General features: G+C 38.1%; 1 protein-coding gene across 20 annotated transcripts in view; it reads right to left on the bottom strand.

The window, feature by feature from the left end:
• The window catches only part of Sipa1l1 (signal induced proliferation associated 1 like 1), a 383,338-nt gene that overhangs the window by 112,808 nt on the left and 249,986 nt on the right, over positions 1-20,544 (bottom strand). For all 20 annotated transcript variants that reach the window (XM_087195342.1, XM_013067449.3, XM_087195344.1 and 17 more), the window contains one exon: positions 3,728-3,858. In XM_087195342.1, coding sequence (XP_087051468.1) covers positions 3,728-3,858 — 131 coding nt within the window. The remainder of the gene's footprint in view (positions 1-3,727; positions 3,859-20,544) is intronic.

Genomic DNA, 20,544 nt, shown 5'->3' with positions numbered 1-20,544 from the left:
TGGGGATTTAGCTCAGTGGTTTCGCCACCTGCTGTGCAAGCGCAAGGACCCGAGTTCAATCCCTGGTACCAAAAAAAAAAAGAAAGAAAAGATACTAGAGATATTTGAGGTCTATTCATTTGGTGACTTTTTTGTATTTCATTTATAAGTGATTTCAAATAACATGCAAAAAAGCCATTTTTCTATTACTTTATGTCTAATTTGACAGAAAGTGTTTTTGTTTTGGTTTGATTTTAAATCATAGGAAACAACTGAAGAGCTCAGTAACTCCTGGGTTCTTCCTTTTATGAGATAGCACCTGCCTCTTTTAGGGGACCATGAAAGCTGGGAGTATTTGCAACTTAGGAGCCAAAACCAGAAATGCAAATCGATGTATCTTTCACCACAGAAAGACAAAGCTAACTTGAAAGTCAAAGCAGATAAGAAAATAATGATTCATTTTTATATCTAACCCACTAGCATAATGTACTGATTTTTGTTAATAACTTCCACAAACAAGAAGATAGTCTCCATAAATCCTTGCACTTCTATGTTTAAAAATATACATAAGCCGTAAGACTGTTTATAAACCACATGCCTAAAATGTAGATGGTCTTTTTGGTTTATGCTTTGCAATGAATACTTCTACTGGAATGAGAGATTTGCTTGTGTGCTGTTATCTTGATGCCATTTACTGAACCCAGTGACTTGTCACTGTGATAGCCGTCTTTCTTTTTCCCTCAATGTATTTATTCATGAGAAGCCCCTAATACAAATTAAATGTTATTCCACTATATATCTAGGGAACTCGCTTCAAGGAAACAAATGAATTGACTTCCACAAAGTCTGGGAGTTATGGATAAGGACCAACATTTTAAAAATTTTCTATCAAATGACATTTTAATTCTAAGAAAAGCTTTACATAAAGGTATTAAAATTAAACTATATTTAAAGGTTATTTTGTTGGAAAGAAAATATGGAAATTAGTGGTAATTAAATAAACACTGGAAGAAAAGGAGGGGAGTAGGGAGGGAAGAAGAAAGGATAGAGAGAAGGGGGAGGAGAAAAAGGAAGGGAAGTGCCAATTTTATTACTCTTTCTTTTTTGCAGGGTGGGGAGGCGGGGTGGGGTGGGGTGGTTAAGGATGGAACCTTAAGCCTTGTACATGCTAGGCAAGTGCTCTACTACTGAGCTGCACCCTAGCCCCAAGAAGGCACTAATTTAGCTATTAGGCATACAGCAAGGAACAAGGTGAGAAGTTTCCACCTTTATGGGGCTTACATTCTAGTGGAAGAAAGAGAAATAACAAGAATAATCAAAACATGTAAGACAGTGTTCGTGAAAAATAAACATAGAAGTGGATATGAAATAGGGAGGGAGAAATGAATGAGGAAAACTGTAAGATCCAGTGGCCAAGGAAAGCCACTGTGGTTTATGAGTAAAGGGTTGAAGGAAATGAGAGGACTGGAGCTAGGCGATCGATGTGTGAGGAAGATGCTGCTGAAGTCCTGAGGCAGAGGTGTGCTAAGGGGAAAGAAGCCAGTGTCTCTGGAAAAGACTGCCCTGCCAGACACACTGAAGATGAGGTTGGATAAGTAGCTGGGAGCAGATATATGAGGTCCTAAACTAGCAAGGCCAGTGGCTTTTACTTACAAGGATATGGAGAAGCCTTAAAGGATTCTAAAGAGGAATGAGGAGATCTGGATCACATTTCAAAGATCTGCTGGGCCCAGAGGATGTAGGGCCTCATAGCAGAGGCAGACCAGTTCTCAAAGCAAGCCCAGGCCCAAGGCCAGGATCAGTAGGAGAAGTGGCTGAGCTCTGGACAGCATTTTGAAGACAAAACTGACAAGGGTTGCTGACAGACCAGACTTGAGGACTTAAGGAAGGATAAGACCGGAGGGAGTCAAAACTAACTTAAAGAGCTGGGTATGGTGCCACACAGCTGAAATCCAAACACTTGAGACCAGCCTGAGCTACATGGCCAGTCTGAGGCCATCTTGGGCTATATAGAGAGAACAGAGAGACCTTGTCTCAAAAGAAAAATAAATAAATAAATGAAGTAACTGAGATTTCTGGCTGGAAAAACTGGAATCCCAGAGTTGCCAGGAACTAAACATTAATTTGAACTTAAATGTGGCAATAGTTTCTTGAACAACATTTGTCTTGTTCCTGTCAACCAAAGCCAAAGAGCAAGGATCAAAGGCACAGAGCTCATTTGAATGGGCCAGCAGGAATAAGCCCAACCTACAACCAGAGCCCTGGAGGGAAGTACAAGGAGAAAACTCTGGGCAAAGGCAATGAAGGGGAACAAGGAGCAAATGGCAGGAATCAGTGCCATTCCCAGACCACAGGCGAGCTCAGGACAGAAGTCAGCTCTAAAGGGCAAGGAGTGCCTCCAAGGCCAGAGGAGGAGGGACAGGCCCTGGAAACTACGGCAGGATCTGAGGAAAAAAGTGCCAAGTAAGGGAATTTTGATGACCTCCAATGCATGAAGGATAGGTAGGGCAGTGGCATGAAGGAAGACTAAAATGGGACTTAGAACAGCCTGGGGAGGAGAAAAAGATAAGAACAGAGAAGACAAAAAGAAACACTGGAAATAAGATTAGGGTGGCTCACAGAGATCCAGTGGATACAGGAAACTAGTAAAGGCCAGTATTCTCTCTCAGTACAGGATGGTCTCTGTGTAGCAGACGCTCAATAGAGAATGTACATTGCTTAACTACCAGTTCTGACATGGAGGACGAATACAGGAGAGCACACTGGCTCTGTTTTCCCCTGGCAACTGTAAACTACACATTAGATATTACAGTCTTGCCTTTAAAACCCTATTTTTAATTTCCCCAGAGTTCAGGCTTACTGAGTGCACTTGAGTTCTACTGAGTACAACTTGCCTTGATTCAATGGAGGAAATGAAGCCAAATGTTCTATTTAAACTTTCTAGACCTCTCAAAGGGCTACTAGGTATTAATGCATAAAAACAATCCTAAAATGAATTAGGATCTGAGAGGCAATCAATTGACAAATGGAACAATTATACAGATGTTTAGAAAGAAAACAAAAAAGAACCTCATAGTTCCAAACTTGTGCACAAGTTTAAAAAAAAAAAAACTTTGTTAGCAATTTTGTTTTTCCTTTTCTTTTTAAACCAGAGCTTCACTTTTAAAAAAGACTTATTTATTATGTCTGTTTATAGTCCTAAAGAGCTCCAAGAGCCTATTCACTCACAATTAGTCACTGGTTCAAATACGTACTCTGTGTCGTAGGCCTTAGAAAATAGATCCTAGATATAGCAAAATGAGGATGGAAGAAGTCTTTGTCTTCTTGACTCAAGACAAATCCTAAACAATAGCTTGGACAACTGAATTAAGTCTTAGGTGACTGTCTCTCATCTTTTTGTGCCTTGGCACCTCAAGTTGGCTAAGTAGCTAGCTTGCCTAGAGTATGTAATACATCCCATTTGGGATTCAGAGGGTTCCAATTTGCCTGGGGTGTACTTCATGGCCATATCTTTCTCTGAAGCAAAACTCCATTCATTTACTGCATGTCTCCAGAGTTAGGCTGAAAGAAAAGATTCAGATCTAATCATCTTGTCCACTTCCACCACCACTAGAGTGAAGAGAGGAGCCCCGCCTTTTTTAATCACAAGGACATTTCTGACCATGTGCCATTGAACCCAATTGCTCTGCCTCTATTCCATTTTGTCTGACTTCAATTAAGCCTAAAATCTTTCTCACTTGCAACTTACCTCACTAGTTCTAAAAATTATTCGGTAGTTATATGGAGATGCATTTTCTTTCATTTCTTCTGGTTTTTCCCTTCGGATGCTCACAGCCACTGGACCAAGATTCTCATCAGCCCCAAAATAGTTCCAGTGTTCTAAAGTAAAATAAGAAAAAAGATAGTTAGAAAATTTACTAAGACTTGAAAATGTTAGATTCTGCTCAGTATTTAAGATCATCACGCAGAAATTACTCCTTATCAATAAAATGTAAGCAGGTTTAACAAACATTAATAGTCCTCAATGAGTTATAAAAACAAAAGCTACACAGGTTTCCTTCTAAAGGAGATAACACTGAACAGAGTCGGCCTGGTAAGGTTTTACTGCTCTTTAACTTACTATAGTGATTTCTACAAGAAGTTTGTTTTATATCCCTATGCGCCATTTTAACAGGCTACAGTGTGTCTACTTCCTTGTTTAAGGAAAAGTTTTTTAGCTTTCGCTTAAAATAAATGTCCTAAACCTACTGAGGAGAGAGGGATTTTCTCCCAGACTATGATGATCCTGGGTTGGAGAGAAGAGCAAGGAATGTAAAGGAGTGACTGAGCAGCCTTCTGATCCCAGGTAGCCCATGTCAGGTGGAGAAGTTCAGAGGAAAGACCTTCAGAGGGCTCAGAGAGGCAGCCTACTGGTTCCCATGCAATGAGCACAAAAAGGCATCCACCAAAGCCAGAGAATCTGAGGGGCATGAGTGCATTGGGAGAGTAGGCTTCTCTTAGGTATCTAGTATGGCCACATGACCGAAGAGTCACTGACTTCTCCTCCATGTACTCAACTGCCCAAGGCTCCAACTCTTTGCATAACCTTGGGGGTAGAGAAGAGTCTCCAAATGACAGGTGCGGAGTTTACCTTCTCACAAGAAGGAAAGTGGAAATCAAATTTAACTTAACTTATAGAAAATGTTAACCTGATATTTACTGGGCATCCAAGAATATATATACTTCCTTAAAAACTTAAAACTATTTATATGTACATGAGATGTTCACAGATGAAGAAGTTCACACAACACAGAAATATATGAGAATTGTTAGCAAACAACTTATTTTTCAAACCTCCAAAATATGGTCTTTACATTTTTTAATTTCATTTACACATGACATGCCTAAATGACCAAGTTGTGAAATGGTTCATTATTTGCATACAAAATGATAAATATTTGAGAATACATATTATTTCCATATAAAATATACAAATATTTGAAAATCCATGAGACTAATAATGAATAATAGCATTATGTGTCTAATCATGTGGCTTTAAAAATTTTAGATAATGCATATAAAATACTATGAAAGTATTAAAGGATGATTAGAGAAATTGTCATAAACAATGAAGGCTCTCTAAGAATATTATAATCCATGGAAATTCAAAATAAGAAAAAAACACAATGGAAATTCAGGCAACAAACATCTCATATGAACAACTGAGAAACAACCCAATAAATGTCACAAAATTCATATACAAACACTCATGTACATCCTCAAAGCACAGCACATGAGAATCACACTCAGGTTATTTACTCTTACTTTGCACACAATTCTAACAAGCTTGGTTCTCTGGTCTTCAAGCCACAGCTTTATTTCAGAGGTGGGATAAGTCCAGATGTTGACAAAGTCCAGGGTGTAGGGCTGATAGAGACTTGCATGCAGACAGCAATGTGATAGAACAACTGACAACAAGGAAGAAAACAAAGGGAGGAGACAGAAATAGTATAAAAAAGCAGACAAGAACTTAAAGAAAAACAAGACAGCAGTCTGGAGCCATCTGCTAAAAGAGCTTCAATTAACATACTTCAGTAACCTCAGAGGAAATTTTAATATAGCAGCACAGAACAGTGGATGCATCAAAGATGAGTGAGAATCATAGTGATTATATTCCATTCCTTGCACTTCACAGCCTCCATTGAAACCCAACACTAGAAACTCTTCAAACAACAACCTACATATCTCAGGAAGGGCAGGTGGGATTGCTAATGTGCTGCTGGAGAAATTCACAAAAACACAGAGTGCTTTTCAATTCAATAAACTCAACTCATCCTAGTCCTCAAGTGTTTCCTAGGTACCTCACTTTCTCTGCTTCTGCAGAGCTAATGTTTCAAATATTCTCTACTCTCCTTCAACACCTCTCCATCCATCTACTTTCTGCTTAAACTCAGCTAATGACAACACTGTCTATATCACAGAGAAAACAAGCCAGTTTAGAAGCAAACTTCCCCATTACCAACACCATGCACACAAATTTACCTGCAACCAGACTGTTGCTTCCTTCTTCCTATAATACAAAGCCTAATCTCCACCACAACCTCATCTCTGTTCGTTCTACCTTTCCAGGAATGCCAGTGCCTTGATTGTCCTAACTTCTCCCTCTACATATTCACTGTCACCATCACTGGACTGAAGTCTCCTTCCTCTTTATTATACAGCTTACCCATGACTCTTTATCATTCTCCAGAACTAAAGAGTTATCTTCCTTTTCCTTTCTTCCATTAGGAAACCTCTGAAAGAACTGCTTTTCAGTGCATGGGTCATCAATGACTACTTTCAGATTAAAACAAATGGTATTTTTGGTCGTTACCTTGCTCAAAATATCCATAACTTCTAGCACAGGTGATCACTGACTTCTAGAAACACTCTTCCTGGGGTCTATACCATCACAGTTTTCTGATTTTCCTTTTACCACACAGTCTTCCATGCACTCTCAGAACTTCAACTGACATCTCAGTGCTGACAATGTTCCAAAATTTACATATACACTCCAGACTTCTCTAAGTCCTAGATTTCATTCATTCATTCATTTATTTATATATTTAATTTATTTTGTGGTACCGGGGACTGAACCCGGGTCCTTGTTCTTGTGAGGCAGGCGGTGGAACCACTGAGCTAAATCTCCGGCCCTAAGTCCTAGATTTCTATATCTACCTGATAGAACTGTCCCATGGTGTCTGCAAAAGTGAAACCATCATCTTCTCACCTATTCAGCTCTCCCTGCAGTCCCTATTCCAGTTACTGCTACCACATTCACACCGATGCTCAGGCAAGAGCCACTGCCCTGGCCTATGAATGCTACTTCCTAAATAGCTCTTAAATCTATCTACTTTTTATTCAACCCACTGTCTCTGACTTATCCTATTCATCTGAGTGTAATAACAGGTTCACTTTTACCTAACACATTCACATACCAGGCTGATGAGCCTTCTAACATGTAAATCTGACTGGCCATCTCTATGCTTAAAATTCTTCTCTGGATCTTCAAAGGTCCTTGCAATCTGGTACCAGCCTATCACTGCCTCTTCACTCAGCCCTTCCTCTCGTCCCTACATTATACTCGCCTTCTATTTCAAATGTGCAAATTCACTATGTTCTTTCCCACCTGAAAAATCCTGTCTAGAACATTCTTCCCACAACTCTCCATTTGATTAAGTCCTCTCATTGTTTAGGTATCATCTCAAGTATTGCTTAGAAAACTGTGGCAATACTGGCACAAAATAAAAAATGTTTACTTTGCATAGCAATACCAATACTTTACTAAAAAGTGTTAAGAATTCATAGCATGAATCACGGAAACCAAACATTTAATATATCTCAAACACAAATATTTAAAGAACATAATAAAAAATAAATTTGTAAAAATATAAAACCAATCATTTTAGTATTACTTTGCAGATAAAATTATTAGTGTGGTTTAAAAAATAAGCACCAGGAGCCAGAGATTTAGCTCAGTGGTTTCGCCGCCTGCCTCACAAGCGCAAGGTCCCGAGTTTGATCCTCGGTACCAAAAAAAAAAAAAAAAAAGCACCTACACCTACATAAAATACTGAAAATGAAGGCTATTTTGCTAATAATAAAAACTATAAAATTAATGATCACTTTTTTTTTTTTAGTTTCATCATCAAAACCTGATTATGTTTTTGTGCAATTTTTCTCAGATACAAAAGTAATATATTTCTGAGGTGGGAGAATAGTAATGAGATACTTATAAATTACCTTCATACACATTCTTCAGAATCAATAAACAAACCATATGTGGTTTGATGATGCTGGAAAGACTTTTCTGAATTTATGTGTCTATGCAGAAACAGAAACATTGATTTTCTTTAAAACTGAAAAAGAGCTCCATTATTATAACCAAAACAGCATTTCCAATCAGTCTTTATCTATGTCAGTTCCCCTGGCACAAATGGAGATTTTGGTTTGGTTTCCCGTATTAAATTTACTACTATCACAATCAGATTTTACTTGTTCTCAAATACTTTCAATTTGAATATAAATTGTTCTCACAATGACAATCTTGTTTTTGTCCAATGTCTATTTTTCTGTTCTTGAAGATTATGAAAAGACAAGAAAAAAACCTTTGACACAAACCCCAATTTACCAGTTCAAAATCCTAATGCAGTGTGTGGTCACCCAGTGCAGAAGAGTTAAGTTCAGAAAGTCACCCTTAGAGTTTTAGACTCTGATCTTAAGACAAATGAGTCAAATTTTACATCCATGGCCTGGTTCTTCTGACCACACTTGGCTCTGCCTGTCCTTTAACTCCATTGGAATGTTGTCCCTTATCTCAGTGCTCTGACCTCTGGGCAGTGCTTCTATACCTGCTTTGATACCTGCTTTTCCCCCTACCATCCATCTATCTTCATTCCTGGCTAGTGGAGACTGGTATCCATTGCAGGGAGCTCTTCCAGTCAAATCCATAATCACCGTTGTCTTTCTTTCAGGGTGGAAAAATTAGAGGGGAAGGGGAATGAAAACAAGGGATTTACAGATAAGGAATGTTGAAGAAAAGCAAAGAAGACTGATGAGGAAAATCAAGAGGAAGAAAAGAAGAAGAAATGAGATGGATAAAGCTGATGATGGATGAATTTAAATACAGGTACTACACCACCAAAGGTGGTAACATTTTAGAGCCAAACACACTGGAATGCCAAGAACAAACATTGTAAGCCACTGTATTAGAATGATACAATCCACAAAGCAAAACACTTTGCCAAACACTAATTTTCACATCAACCTTAAAAATATAGGTATTTCTTTTTTTTAAACAAATGTGGCAACTATTTAGAGATGATGTATTACAAATCATATAACAGAAACAAAATTCAAACACAATATTTTAGCTACTGACTTCAAAGCTCTTTTGCTCAGCAATATGATATATATGTAATATATTATTGTGTTCCCCAAAACTTCTGAAATTTTATTAATAAAAATAGTGCAATAAAAATTATGGCCTAAAGGGATACACTGTTTGTCTAGTCAGATCACATATAATGATATTTCCTGATGTGATATTTGGCCAATGTTTTTCTGCGTTGAAATGGAGAGATATTAATGTTGTGTCCATATATGGCTGATTCCTCTCCCAGCTCCACTCGTCATTTGCAACAATGGTCTTCTTATTAGCTCTGGTGTCTGAGTTTTAATGAGGATGGTACAAAGAGTGCAGATAAATAATTCTTTCATTACTATAACATTCCATATAAGTAGCTACATTTTTATCTGATATATTCACAATAATGGAAATGTCGCCTTCTTAAAGAGGAGAGATACTTAATAGTTCAAAGCTCTACACAATTAGATCTGATACAGATTGCCTGCTTATAAGCTCTGTATACACATATATACAGGAAAAAAAATTAAGCTTGGCATTTTAAATGTAAAAGAGATAAAGAAAATACCATCACATGAGTTACAGGATCCAAATAGCAGTTTCTGAATTGCTCATACTGGTTTTCATGATATCTATAAACTAAATATTTCAGTTGTACATTTCCCCTGGGACACAAGCATAATTTAGACTGAGTGTAAGTATAAAGAGCAAAAATACATTTTCATTTTAAATAATATATCAATTGTAATTTGTGGCTTAAAATATTTCTCTACAATTATTAACTTAAAATTTTAAATAGAGAAAAGAAACATCATAAACACAAAGAAGCACAAAGTAAGCAAAACTTAGCTGCTATCTCATGCCTAACAGGATTAGAAACAATTTGTCAGAAATGAAAAAACAGCCCTTAGTAGAGCTGTAATGTATTTATACACTGCTGACGGCATTCTGGATTGGTAGCAACCATTTTAGAAAGCAATATGGCAGTGTATGTTAGAGTCACAAAAATATTCACATCCTAATCTTAGAGTTACCCTAACTGACTATAAAGAAGGAAAAATAAAACCTTTTCCATTTTCTCTAGAAGAGACATAAGTACTGTAGCAAAGGGATGCTAAGCTACAAAAAGCTGACAGACTTGATGAGTCTCATTATATCAGCAGACCAAAGAATAGAATAGTGACAACTCTACTAGCTTGAATTAGAATTATTTCACCATGTTTAATATTTGAAACTATTTTTTGTTAAAACAGTCTATTTGGTGAGATACAAGTATACCACTGTGAGTGTAGCTAATAGATATGAACTTTGACTCTCAGTATTTTTTTCACTAAGATAGAATTTGGATGAAAGTAGGAAGACTGCTCACCATAGCACCAGCTTCTATGAACTGTTTCTCGCTCCTGTTTAGTTCAAGTGCTTTTTATTTTTGTGCTACTTATTACATTTCATATCTATAGATTATATTAGAAAGAAGAGATAAAACTTAAGAGTCAGAAGAACAAAAAAAAACATTCTTCTTTGGAGGCATGGGAGGGGAAGGAGATGGAAAAAGAACTAAGATGTGTTATGTACATGAACCAACTCTCTACAAGGAATGTAATTATATACTAGCAAAAAAAAAAAAAAATAGAAAAAAAAACCTGAAAAAAAACAAAACCTAGGTAGACAGGTGTGGTGGCATAAACCTGTAATCCCAGCACTCTCCTCTAGGAGGCTGAGGCAGGAGAATCACAAGTTTGAGCCCTGGCTGGGCAATTCAGTGACTTAGCAAGACCCTGACTCAAAAAAAAACAAAAAAAAAAAACAAAAAAGGGATAGGGATAGGGATATAACTCAGTGTGAAGGCCCTGGGTTTAGTCCCCAACACACACACACACACACACACACACACACACACACACACACACATTCACACACTCTTAGGTTCACCAAAATGAAGGTAATAAAAGGCCATTCACTTAAATGACTCTCTTTCCTGGGGACAAACCATTCAGAAATTCTCAGTCTCTGGATTCAAAGCCCTCACCCTAATTTTACGGGCAGAGGTTCCATGACCACTAAATGGCCTAAGATTTTGTAACACAATCAATCAAAAGCAGGTCAGAGTAAGGGGTGGGGACATTTACACAGGACTGGCCACATGCCAGAATTCTGCAATCACTGCACTAGGCTGGTAATTATTGTTGCATAAAAGTAATTGCTGATACTTACAAAGTACTTAGGATTCTGAGGTGAAACTTGCTTCTAGAGGTATCTTTTTAAAAATGGGGTGGCCTACTTCCAAAACTGCATGGAGTTTGGGGTTTAAAACAGTGTTTGAGCCAGGCATGGTGACACACGCCCTGTAATACCAGCACTTCAGAGGTTGAGGTGGGAGGTTTGCTATGAGTTTGAGGCCAGCCTGGGCTATAGTGAGACCATGTCTAAAATATAATAAAAATAAAACAGCATTTGACTAAGCAGCCCTAATACATCTTTTAACGTGCCAAAAAAAAAAAAAGGGTAAACTTCATTATGGAGTTATGTTAACATTAATAAATTGCATCAAAGTGGTTAAAAATACAAAGAATGGAATGATTCACTAGTAGGACACGTGCATAGAATGAGAGACACTGCAAGACCCCTGGCATTACAAAACAAACAACAAAAACACCTTATTGATAATCTATAACAAATGTTCAAAAAAAACCCAATGTGAATACTCAAAAGTAGTATGTTTGAGACTGTGGTTCTCTTGACAATCAGTCGTATCTACTAAGGTTTACAACAGTAAAAATTAGTCTCAGTAATGGGATTTTGTGTCTCTGGGGTTGAATTGATGGTCTTGGTTAATTTCCACAAACCGCCATGGCCACACACAGACTTGCTTGTGGTCTCATTTCCTGAAGAGTAAAAAAGGAACTGCAGGGTACCATTTGGTGCCTGGACTGTAACACAAAGGCCATGGCCCTTACCTGATGCTATAAATACAAGCTACACTGGCCTCTCAATTCAAAAATACTTGTTTTCTTTTTTTCCTTTTGGTGGGGGGGATGGAGGGGGGTGTCGGGGCAGCGTCTGTGTTGTCCAGACTAGCTTCTAACTTACAAACCTCCTTTCCACCTCCAGAGGAGTTGAAAATATGGGCTTGTGCCACCACATGATCAATAAATTTTACACTTTACATCAGCCCAGAAGATTCATTTGTAAAACATTTACTGAAGCTCCTAAACTGTGGTCTCTAACTTCAAGGTGCCTCAGCCCTACTATGTGAGGGGAGGCCAGCCAGGGAAAATATCCTAGGAAACTCAAGCCACCACCTAATCGTGATCAAGATCTCTTCACAACTAAGGGAAAACAACAGCAGGCAATTAAAGAAGGGAGGGAGGATAATACAACCAGAAAACACAGATCATCTGAGGAAAAGAATTAGGAAAAAGTTTTAAATTAGTGTCAGTAGAAAAAGTCTATATAACAGGGAAAAGCTATTATGAAAAATAACTATAGGAAATCAAAAATAATAGGTTTTTGGGTGATAAAAATGACTGCTAAAAAGTTAACCCAGTAAAAAGATTGACTATTAGAACATACAAAGCTATGTACCACTTCCTTGTCCAGAAGATAAAATTGATGAGTACTGTATGTGACAAAAATTCAAAAAACTGAAATTTAAAAAGGAAATAATGGAGAATAAATCCAAGAATTCTACCATCTGTCTAAATGAATTTAGTTCCAGACAGAGCAAAGAGATTCTAGATTTAAGAGAAAATTAATGTTCAATAGCTTATCTTTTGCCTTAACTGCAGTAATTATATACTGTAAACACTGTGAAGGCACGGGTGTGCAGGCTTTTGTTTTCCTCCCAGGCACTGTATCTGGCACAAAATAAATATTACATATGGTGTGACTATGTGAATAAATAATAGTGGTTATTTTAATTTTTAAAACTACTGTAAAAACTTTCAGGGTACTCTTATCAACAGAAAAACTGGATAATAAATGTGTATATATAGGATAGAATTCAAGTAAAATTACTGGAATTAGGGAAAGGTTTCCTTTCTATATCTCTGTACTACTTTTTATTACAACCCCATTTGTTTATTGTCTGTTTCCCTCCACCAGAGGGCGAGATCCATAGGGGTGGTCTGTTTTTTTTACCAGGGGCCCAAAACCATCCAGGTAAAGCTGCAACACTCACCATGCATGGCAGCCAAGTAAGTGCAGCAATCTGATCTCCCAGGAAGAAAGTGCCAGCAGTTCAGCCACAAAGAATGCAATTAGCTCAGTCTCTGGCTGCAGTGCCTTAGGATCTGATGCAGTTGTGGAGCTGAGCCTCACTTCCTGTGCAGCCCCTAGTCAGTAACTGAGCATGCAGGCAGGGATTGGGGTTAACAGAGCCTGGCCATATTCCTCAATAAGTGACTTCTAAAGCTCACCTTTGCTCCATTATGTTGGGTTTTTGTCAATATGAATACAGGTCTGAGATTCTCCCTGCTTAATCTTTCTTTCCACCCACTCCCCTCTCTGCTAAATTCTGTTTTTTTCCCCCTTTAATGGTTCACAGGTGTTACTACCAGGCCCCAACCAACCACTTGCAGGTTCTGGATCTTAACAGATGACCCAATTGGCATATTTACATGACTAAACAAAAGACTATCTGGCAAAGACAACAGGCTGAATTCTGAGCAGGGAAAACTTCTAAAGAGACTTAAAAAAAAAAAATCTATTGCTATAATTTTTTTTTTTGGTACTGGAGATCGAACTTGAGACCTTGCGCTTGTGAGGCAGGAAGTGGCACCACTGAGCTAAATCCCCGGGCCCTATTGCTATAGCAAATTTAAGCAAGAAACAACATGAACCTGACATATATAGAATTAAGAATGGGGCATAAAAAGCAGAAGTTAGGGCCGGGGATTTAGCTCAGTGGTTTCACTGCCTGCTGTGCAAGCACAAGGACCCGAGTTTGATCCCTGTACCAAAAAAAAAAAAAAGTAGAAGTTAGCTGCAATTCATATGTAGACTCCAGAGGCATTCCTAACTGTTGGAGGTAGAGTACAACAAAGCCATTAGAGAAGCTCAAATGTTTCAGATCCAAGCATCCCATACCAGTGGTGACATTTACAAGACAGCAGTGGTAAGAGAGGAAAATGGTGAAGCCTATATCTGCACACGCATTACAGACGGCAACTAGATAGCTATCCAGATGGAGGAAGATAACAGCTGTGAGCAACACGGCTAGAACTGAGGAAAAAGCCTAGGAAGTATTTTACATGGATATAAATGTAACTCAATGTCTTTTCTGAAAGAATTTTTGAACCTAGTAATTATAAAGCACATATATAAATCATACTAATAGAAAAAGAAAAAAGACAAACACGGAAGCAAATGTGTTATGAAGGTTGTATGCTTGAACATAAAACTTAATTCTTGGTTGGGAGTTGACATAAAATAGTACGTACAGTAAGCAAACACACACCAATAAACTGACCAACAGAAAGGCACATGTTTTGCTAGTTCCCCAAAACAATTTCTAACACCAGATTCTAAAATAAATTTCTCACATGAAACTCTACATAGGTCACGGGCCATGTCTTTACCACCAGTTTTATTGCAAAACAAACTCCACTTTTTATAACTGGATCTTTAGAAAAAAAAGAGATGATGTTAGGGATGGTGGCACACACCTGCAATTTCAGCACTCAGGAGGCTGAGGCAGGAGGATCACAAGTTCAAGGTCACCCTGGACTATACAGTGAGTTCAAAACCAGCTTGACTGCCTGCTACGCAAGCACAAGGACCCAAGTGCAATCCCTGGTACCAAAAACAAACAAACAAACAAACAAAAACCCAGCTTGGACTACACAGCTAGATCCTGTCTCAAAAAACTTAAAAAAAAAAGATCTCAAAGTCCAGTGGCTCTTTGACAATCTATCTTCATTTTCAAATAAAGCATGTGGAGAAACAGTTGAAGCACATTTCCTTTTGACTGCTCCCACAACCCTCCAAACTAAAGTGGCTCAGGAGCCATGAACCTTATGGATTAGGGTCCAACTAACCAACGCTGGGCCTTAAGATCACAGCAAAGGGGAGGAAGTTTATTTTCAATGGAGCAAACATGTAAGACCTCAACACCTAATGGCCTGTAAGCTCTGAGCACAGAGAAGCAAACTGGGTGCAGCAGCACCTCATGCTCCTCAGAAGGCTACGGTGGAAGGATCATGTGAACCCAGGAGCTTAAGGCCAGCCTGGGCAACAGAGTGAGAACTCATTTCAAATAAAAGATGGTAGCCAAACATATTCCTAGGTTAGTTTCTCAAGAATCTGTTTGGTGTCCCAAATCTCTGTGTGAAGGAATATAGAGAGAGAACTACCTTCAAATGAAGTGTATCATTTATGTAATCTTAATAAAACAAAGGGCAATTTAAACAATAAATTACAATGCATGAATTAAACCTTTCATTATTAATTTTGAAAGAATTAACTGCTGAGTTCAAGAGCATAGAACAAGGCATGGCTGAAGAGGACAGATGTGTTACCTGGAGCTCATCACTTACCTGAAGAAACCTATCCATGTCAGAAAACCAAACATGGTATAAATATCCTTAAACTCCCCATGGTAAGGCATCCAACAGTTTTTCCTCAAGCCTAATATTCTTGTATCTATAGAAGGATGTTATTATTTGTTTGTTGAGATGGGAGTCATGCTATGTAGTTCAGACAGATTTTGAACTCATTATGTAGCCCAGGCTGGCCTTGAGCTCTTGGCAATCCTCCTGACACAGCCTCCTGAGTGCAGGGATTACAGGTGTGCGCCACCATGCCTAACAATAGAAGAATTTTTTAAAAGAAAAAAATGATCAAAAAAATTTTTAAATTCACTTAGCTACATGATGTTCCCTGGTGATTTCTTTTTTCTTTTTTTCCTGAAGTAAGGGACTGCTCCTTCTATTAGGCTGACCCTCTTTAAGCTGTTTCTTCCAAAGGAACACAGGAGAAAAAGAAGCATAAGTATGGGTAATAGGGGGTATGAATATGAACAAAATAATTACATATAGTAATCTTGCCCCACCAAATACATGTGAAATTGGGATGGGGAGAGTGACTAAAGTATATTATGTGCACATATAGATCAGCCAAAGTGATAATCATTAATCTGTATAATTAATATGTACTAATAAAAATGTAGGAAAAATAAAATAACACTTGCTAGATTTTAAATGTTGCATTCATGACTCCTGCCTTATTTAATACCTTACAGATAGTTAGGAAAATGGTGTTCCGGGTCTGTCCAGTTTAGGCAAGGGTTCAAAACAAAAAAGACACACTAGTTATACCTGAGCGCTTTCTCCACCTGCATCTCTATTGAAAGCAACAAAAAGTCTTAGCTACACATGAATAACGAAGAACTAAGCTCAACCCATCTACTAACTGTTAACATAAGCAGAGATACTTGGCAGAGTGTAGCTGTAGCTATGTCATGGTTAATTAATTTTCGTGAGTATTAGATCTGCAGATGCTCATACCTTGTCCATAAAGGATGTATTTACACACAAGAACTCTGGAGAAAAAAGCTTATATTCTAAGGAAATAATGCATATTTCAGAAAAAATTATCTTAGAGTGGCATGGTTTTAACTATCAATCTATTATTACAGGGTACTGCCAGGAGTTTGAAGTTAGTGTGGCTGTTTGGGTCTCAATCTAGAAAGATCATTTTTCTGTTTGCTTGTGCTTTCTGATGTATTCTAGGTACTATAAAATAATCCACTAAAACTTGCAATAGCTGTTAATGAGGCTCATTTAACAGACTGGAACTTGAAGAACAGCTCTTGATAGAAAAACTGAGAATTTATCAAAGTGCTAAAACGGTCACTTTGTTACACATGAGGTTACATGCAATATTCTAAAGGATGTCAAAGATGGCTGATTACTAGACAATGAGTGGCAAAGAAAGAAAATGCCTTCACATCAGCAACTAAAATCCAACGTGTCTTTGCAAACTGATAATCCTGGTATCAATCATACTGCTAAAGCTAATTTGTGTGCCAAGGGAGGGGTCATCAGGAGGAGAAAGGAGAGCAGTAGGAATAAAAACTGGTGGTTTAGTGTTATCAGAATAATTAGATGCACAAAAACTGATTTTTTCCTCTCTGTAGAAGTGGGAAATATTCTTAGCTGAGCTCTGGACTATTGTAGTAGTTTCTCTCAGATACTGAGAAATAGGACAAGGCCCTATCACAGCATCTTCAGGAACTTAATATTGACAACAATCCTCCACCTGGCATATACATAAGCCCATCACTACTGTTGATCAATGGTGCAACAAATGCCACTGCCAAGGCAATCCACAGGCTGCTCTCTTTCTTTAATGCATCCCTCTAAGATTCAAGGATATACCTCACAGAATTGAGACATGTTATGTACATGTACCAATGTCCCACAATGAATGTGATCGTTATACTATTGCAAATATGTACTAATAAAAAAATTTTTAAAATGTCATGGACAATTGCACACTTGGTAAAAAGCTAAAAAAGTCCTGTGGAACCACAGAAAATGAGGCAAGTCATGGCTAGGCAACAAGCCATGCTGGCTCTAAGCAAGATTTTAATTATTCTATGTAGGATTTCCCACTTACAAATCTCCTTGGTACTTTGATCATGGTGACTAAATAAAAACTAAAAACAAAATATATATGGACTCCAAAGAAGATGACCAATTTATCCTGGGTGTGGTGGCACATGCCTGTAGTCCTAGCACTTGGGAGGCAGACACAGGAGGATTGCTGCAAGTTCGAGGCCTGCCTGGGCTACACTGAGCTCAAGGCCAGCCTGAAGTATGGAACAAGACTGTCTCAAAAAACCAAAAAAATAATACAAAAAGATGACCAGGTTAAATGAATACCTTACTGCTTAGTCTGTGTCTCCCTGAGGAAGCTATAGCCATATTACTAAAATTTTGACCACAATGACAGGTTCACCTAGATGTCCTATGAGCATTAAGCAGGAGGTCTACATAAAACAAAAAGCAGTAACACCATAAATGTGAGCTAAGTTGTTACTGTCATTTCATCCCAGGTAAATCTCAGCACAACCACATGCACGTGCGAACACACACACACACACACACACACACACGCACACAGACACACAAAATAGTAAAGAGAAATGGCAAAAGAAAGAACGGGAAGGAGAAGCATCAATGACATGTTGCCTGTTTTAGTAAGTTCAAACACTAAGGTTCCTCTATTGCCCCAGCATTTTTCCAGCAATGGACTTGGCTTATATAAGTGACAGTGAACCTATGGCTCATGTGCTGTAGTGGGCTGTTTGCACTGTTGAAACCTCTAAAAGGTTTGCCATCACTGGCTTATATGTTAGAACTGAATGTCCTCTAACGTCTGTATCTACAAAATAATGTTCATAAAAACAGCATAATATTTATCAGCTGAATGTGATAAAATTTTACATATAATGTTGGCTGCAGTGTACTTTAGTAATTTTTTTCCCCCCAGAGCCTCAGCCACAATGAAGTTAGGCACGTGTTAAATGCTACAGAAACTAAAGACGAAGAGGTGGGGTGGTGGCCTTGCTGGGAGCACAGCACTTTGGTGCTGGAGGGTAAACTGCATGAGACACTGCTAAGCTCCTTCAACAGGAGGACCTGCTTTAAGGTCCTTTTTTCTCCAGGGAAAATAAGTTAGGGCACTAATTTTAGTCAGTCAAAGCTGGTAACAAAGTTGTAACAGAACTTTTAAAATATGTGTATATTGCCATAACAATACAGAGAACATGTTTTAAAGTATAGAATTAAATTTAAGGGGCTTGATTTCTGCTTCACATGATGCTGCTCAAAGCTATCATTTGTAGTGCATTACCATACTGTAAGAAATGACCTTCCTAACTGGGAAGTTCAATGCTGTGTGGCCCAAGCAGAGCCCTCAGAGCAGGCACTCTCTGTGACTGACTTTCCTTGGACCAACCTCCTGGATCACCACTGTTGGCCACTCCTTTGACACCACGCTGATGAGGGCTCGCTGGCACCAGTAAGCCAGCAGGCCATCCCTGTGCCATGCATACTTTTGGCTCCCAGCGGCTGGACTCCACGCTGACAGAGTCAGCTGCAACTTCCTAGACCTGCTGATGCCAGTTGACTTCTTATAGTTTAATTACGAAACTTAATTATTATGAAATCTGATGAAATATGGGTACAAAAGAGTTTGTTTCTATAAAAACTAAGTTGAAGGCTTTGGAAAGACATAATATAAGCACACATTAAAAGTGGTTAGAAGTGGGCAAAATAGCTACGAACAATGAGAAAAAATTATGAAACAGATTCTGTGCTGAGATTGCTAATGTCTACACTGATATTTTGGTCTTGTGGTTTATATGATTAATACAACGTAGACGCTAAAAGACTAATATCACTGTCACAGAAAAAACCTTGGACTCACAAGAGTTAGGCAAATATATTTTTATATTTTAAGGAGAAGACGCTATTTTAGATATGTATTTTAAAAATAATTCTCTGCTTTAACTGATATTTTCAACTAAACAGTTCCACTTATACTGAGTAAGAGTATTTTCTATCCTCCAAATTAGTAACTACTGAATTAGTGGCCTTTAAGTTCATGAGTTATTATGAATAAACACAACTGCTCTGGACTTCAAATCTTCAAATTTTTATTCCATGCTTTTGAAAAGGTGAAATACTCAAGTAAGTTTCCCCTCTCCCTTAGTGTAACATAAGTACAACTCAGAGAACAGTGATGGAGAGCGTGACTATGTTCAGAGATTGCAAAGTGGGAAGCCAGGCTCCAAAACTTACTAGCTCCAGGGCAGTGTTGCACCTGAACCCCAGTTTGCCCATCTGGAAAATGGGATTAACAGTTGTACTGAACTCATGGACACCAAGAGACTGAAATGAAAAAATATGCATCATAGCAAATGCTTAGCTCAATGCCAGGTACATAAGTGCCCCAAAATGTCCATTATTATTATCATACTGTCTGGTAGGAAAATGTATCCACTACTAAATAAAAAAGCCATCTGGCCCCACATACTAAGTTTGTGAAGCTAACAAATCCTGCACACTAAAGGTCCATGTAAGAAAGACATGATTTCTAAAATCTGAATTCCAAAAAATTATTGAGAAAATACAGTTTAAAAGTGACACCAGGTGTGATGGCACATGCCTGTAAACCCAGCTCTCTGGGAGGCTGAGGCAGAAGTATCAAAGTTTAAGTCTAGACTGAAAAATTTAATAATTTAAAAAGACCCTATCTCAAAATTCAAAAATTTAAAAACTGCTGGGGAGTTACTGTGAAGTTCCTTGGTTCAAGCCTCAGTACTGGGAGTAAAAGAAAAGGAAAGAGATTTTTTACTCACATTGATTCGAGGACGTACGCTATAGATATTTAGGAATGAGAAAAGACAGAGATATTTAGTAATGAGACAATACCAATAAACCTTGGGTGGGGTCCACCATGTAATAATCTTAAGACAAATTTATCTTAAAGGGAACAATGTTATATGGCCGCAGTGAGTACCAGATCTGAAATTAAAATTTCATTCAGAAGAATAAATCTAAATAGCATATAAAACCCTACAATAGTAGGTGGGAATTCAAAACATGGAGGTTCATAGTAGGGAGAGTAGGGAGCCTCTTACACCACAGGCTTCTTTACCTGGCTGCAGAGAC

This window comes from Heterocephalus glaber, unplaced genomic scaffold (genome assembly GCF_053883595.1).
Source record: "Heterocephalus glaber isolate CG9 unplaced genomic scaffold, H.glaber_assembly_v1.0 deba00001608, whole genome shotgun sequence".
NCBI lineage: Eukaryota > Metazoa > Chordata > Mammalia > Rodentia > Bathyergidae > Heterocephalus > Heterocephalus glaber.
Note: the sequence above shows the minus strand (reverse complement) of the source record. Positions and strands in the feature narration are given on the sequence as shown.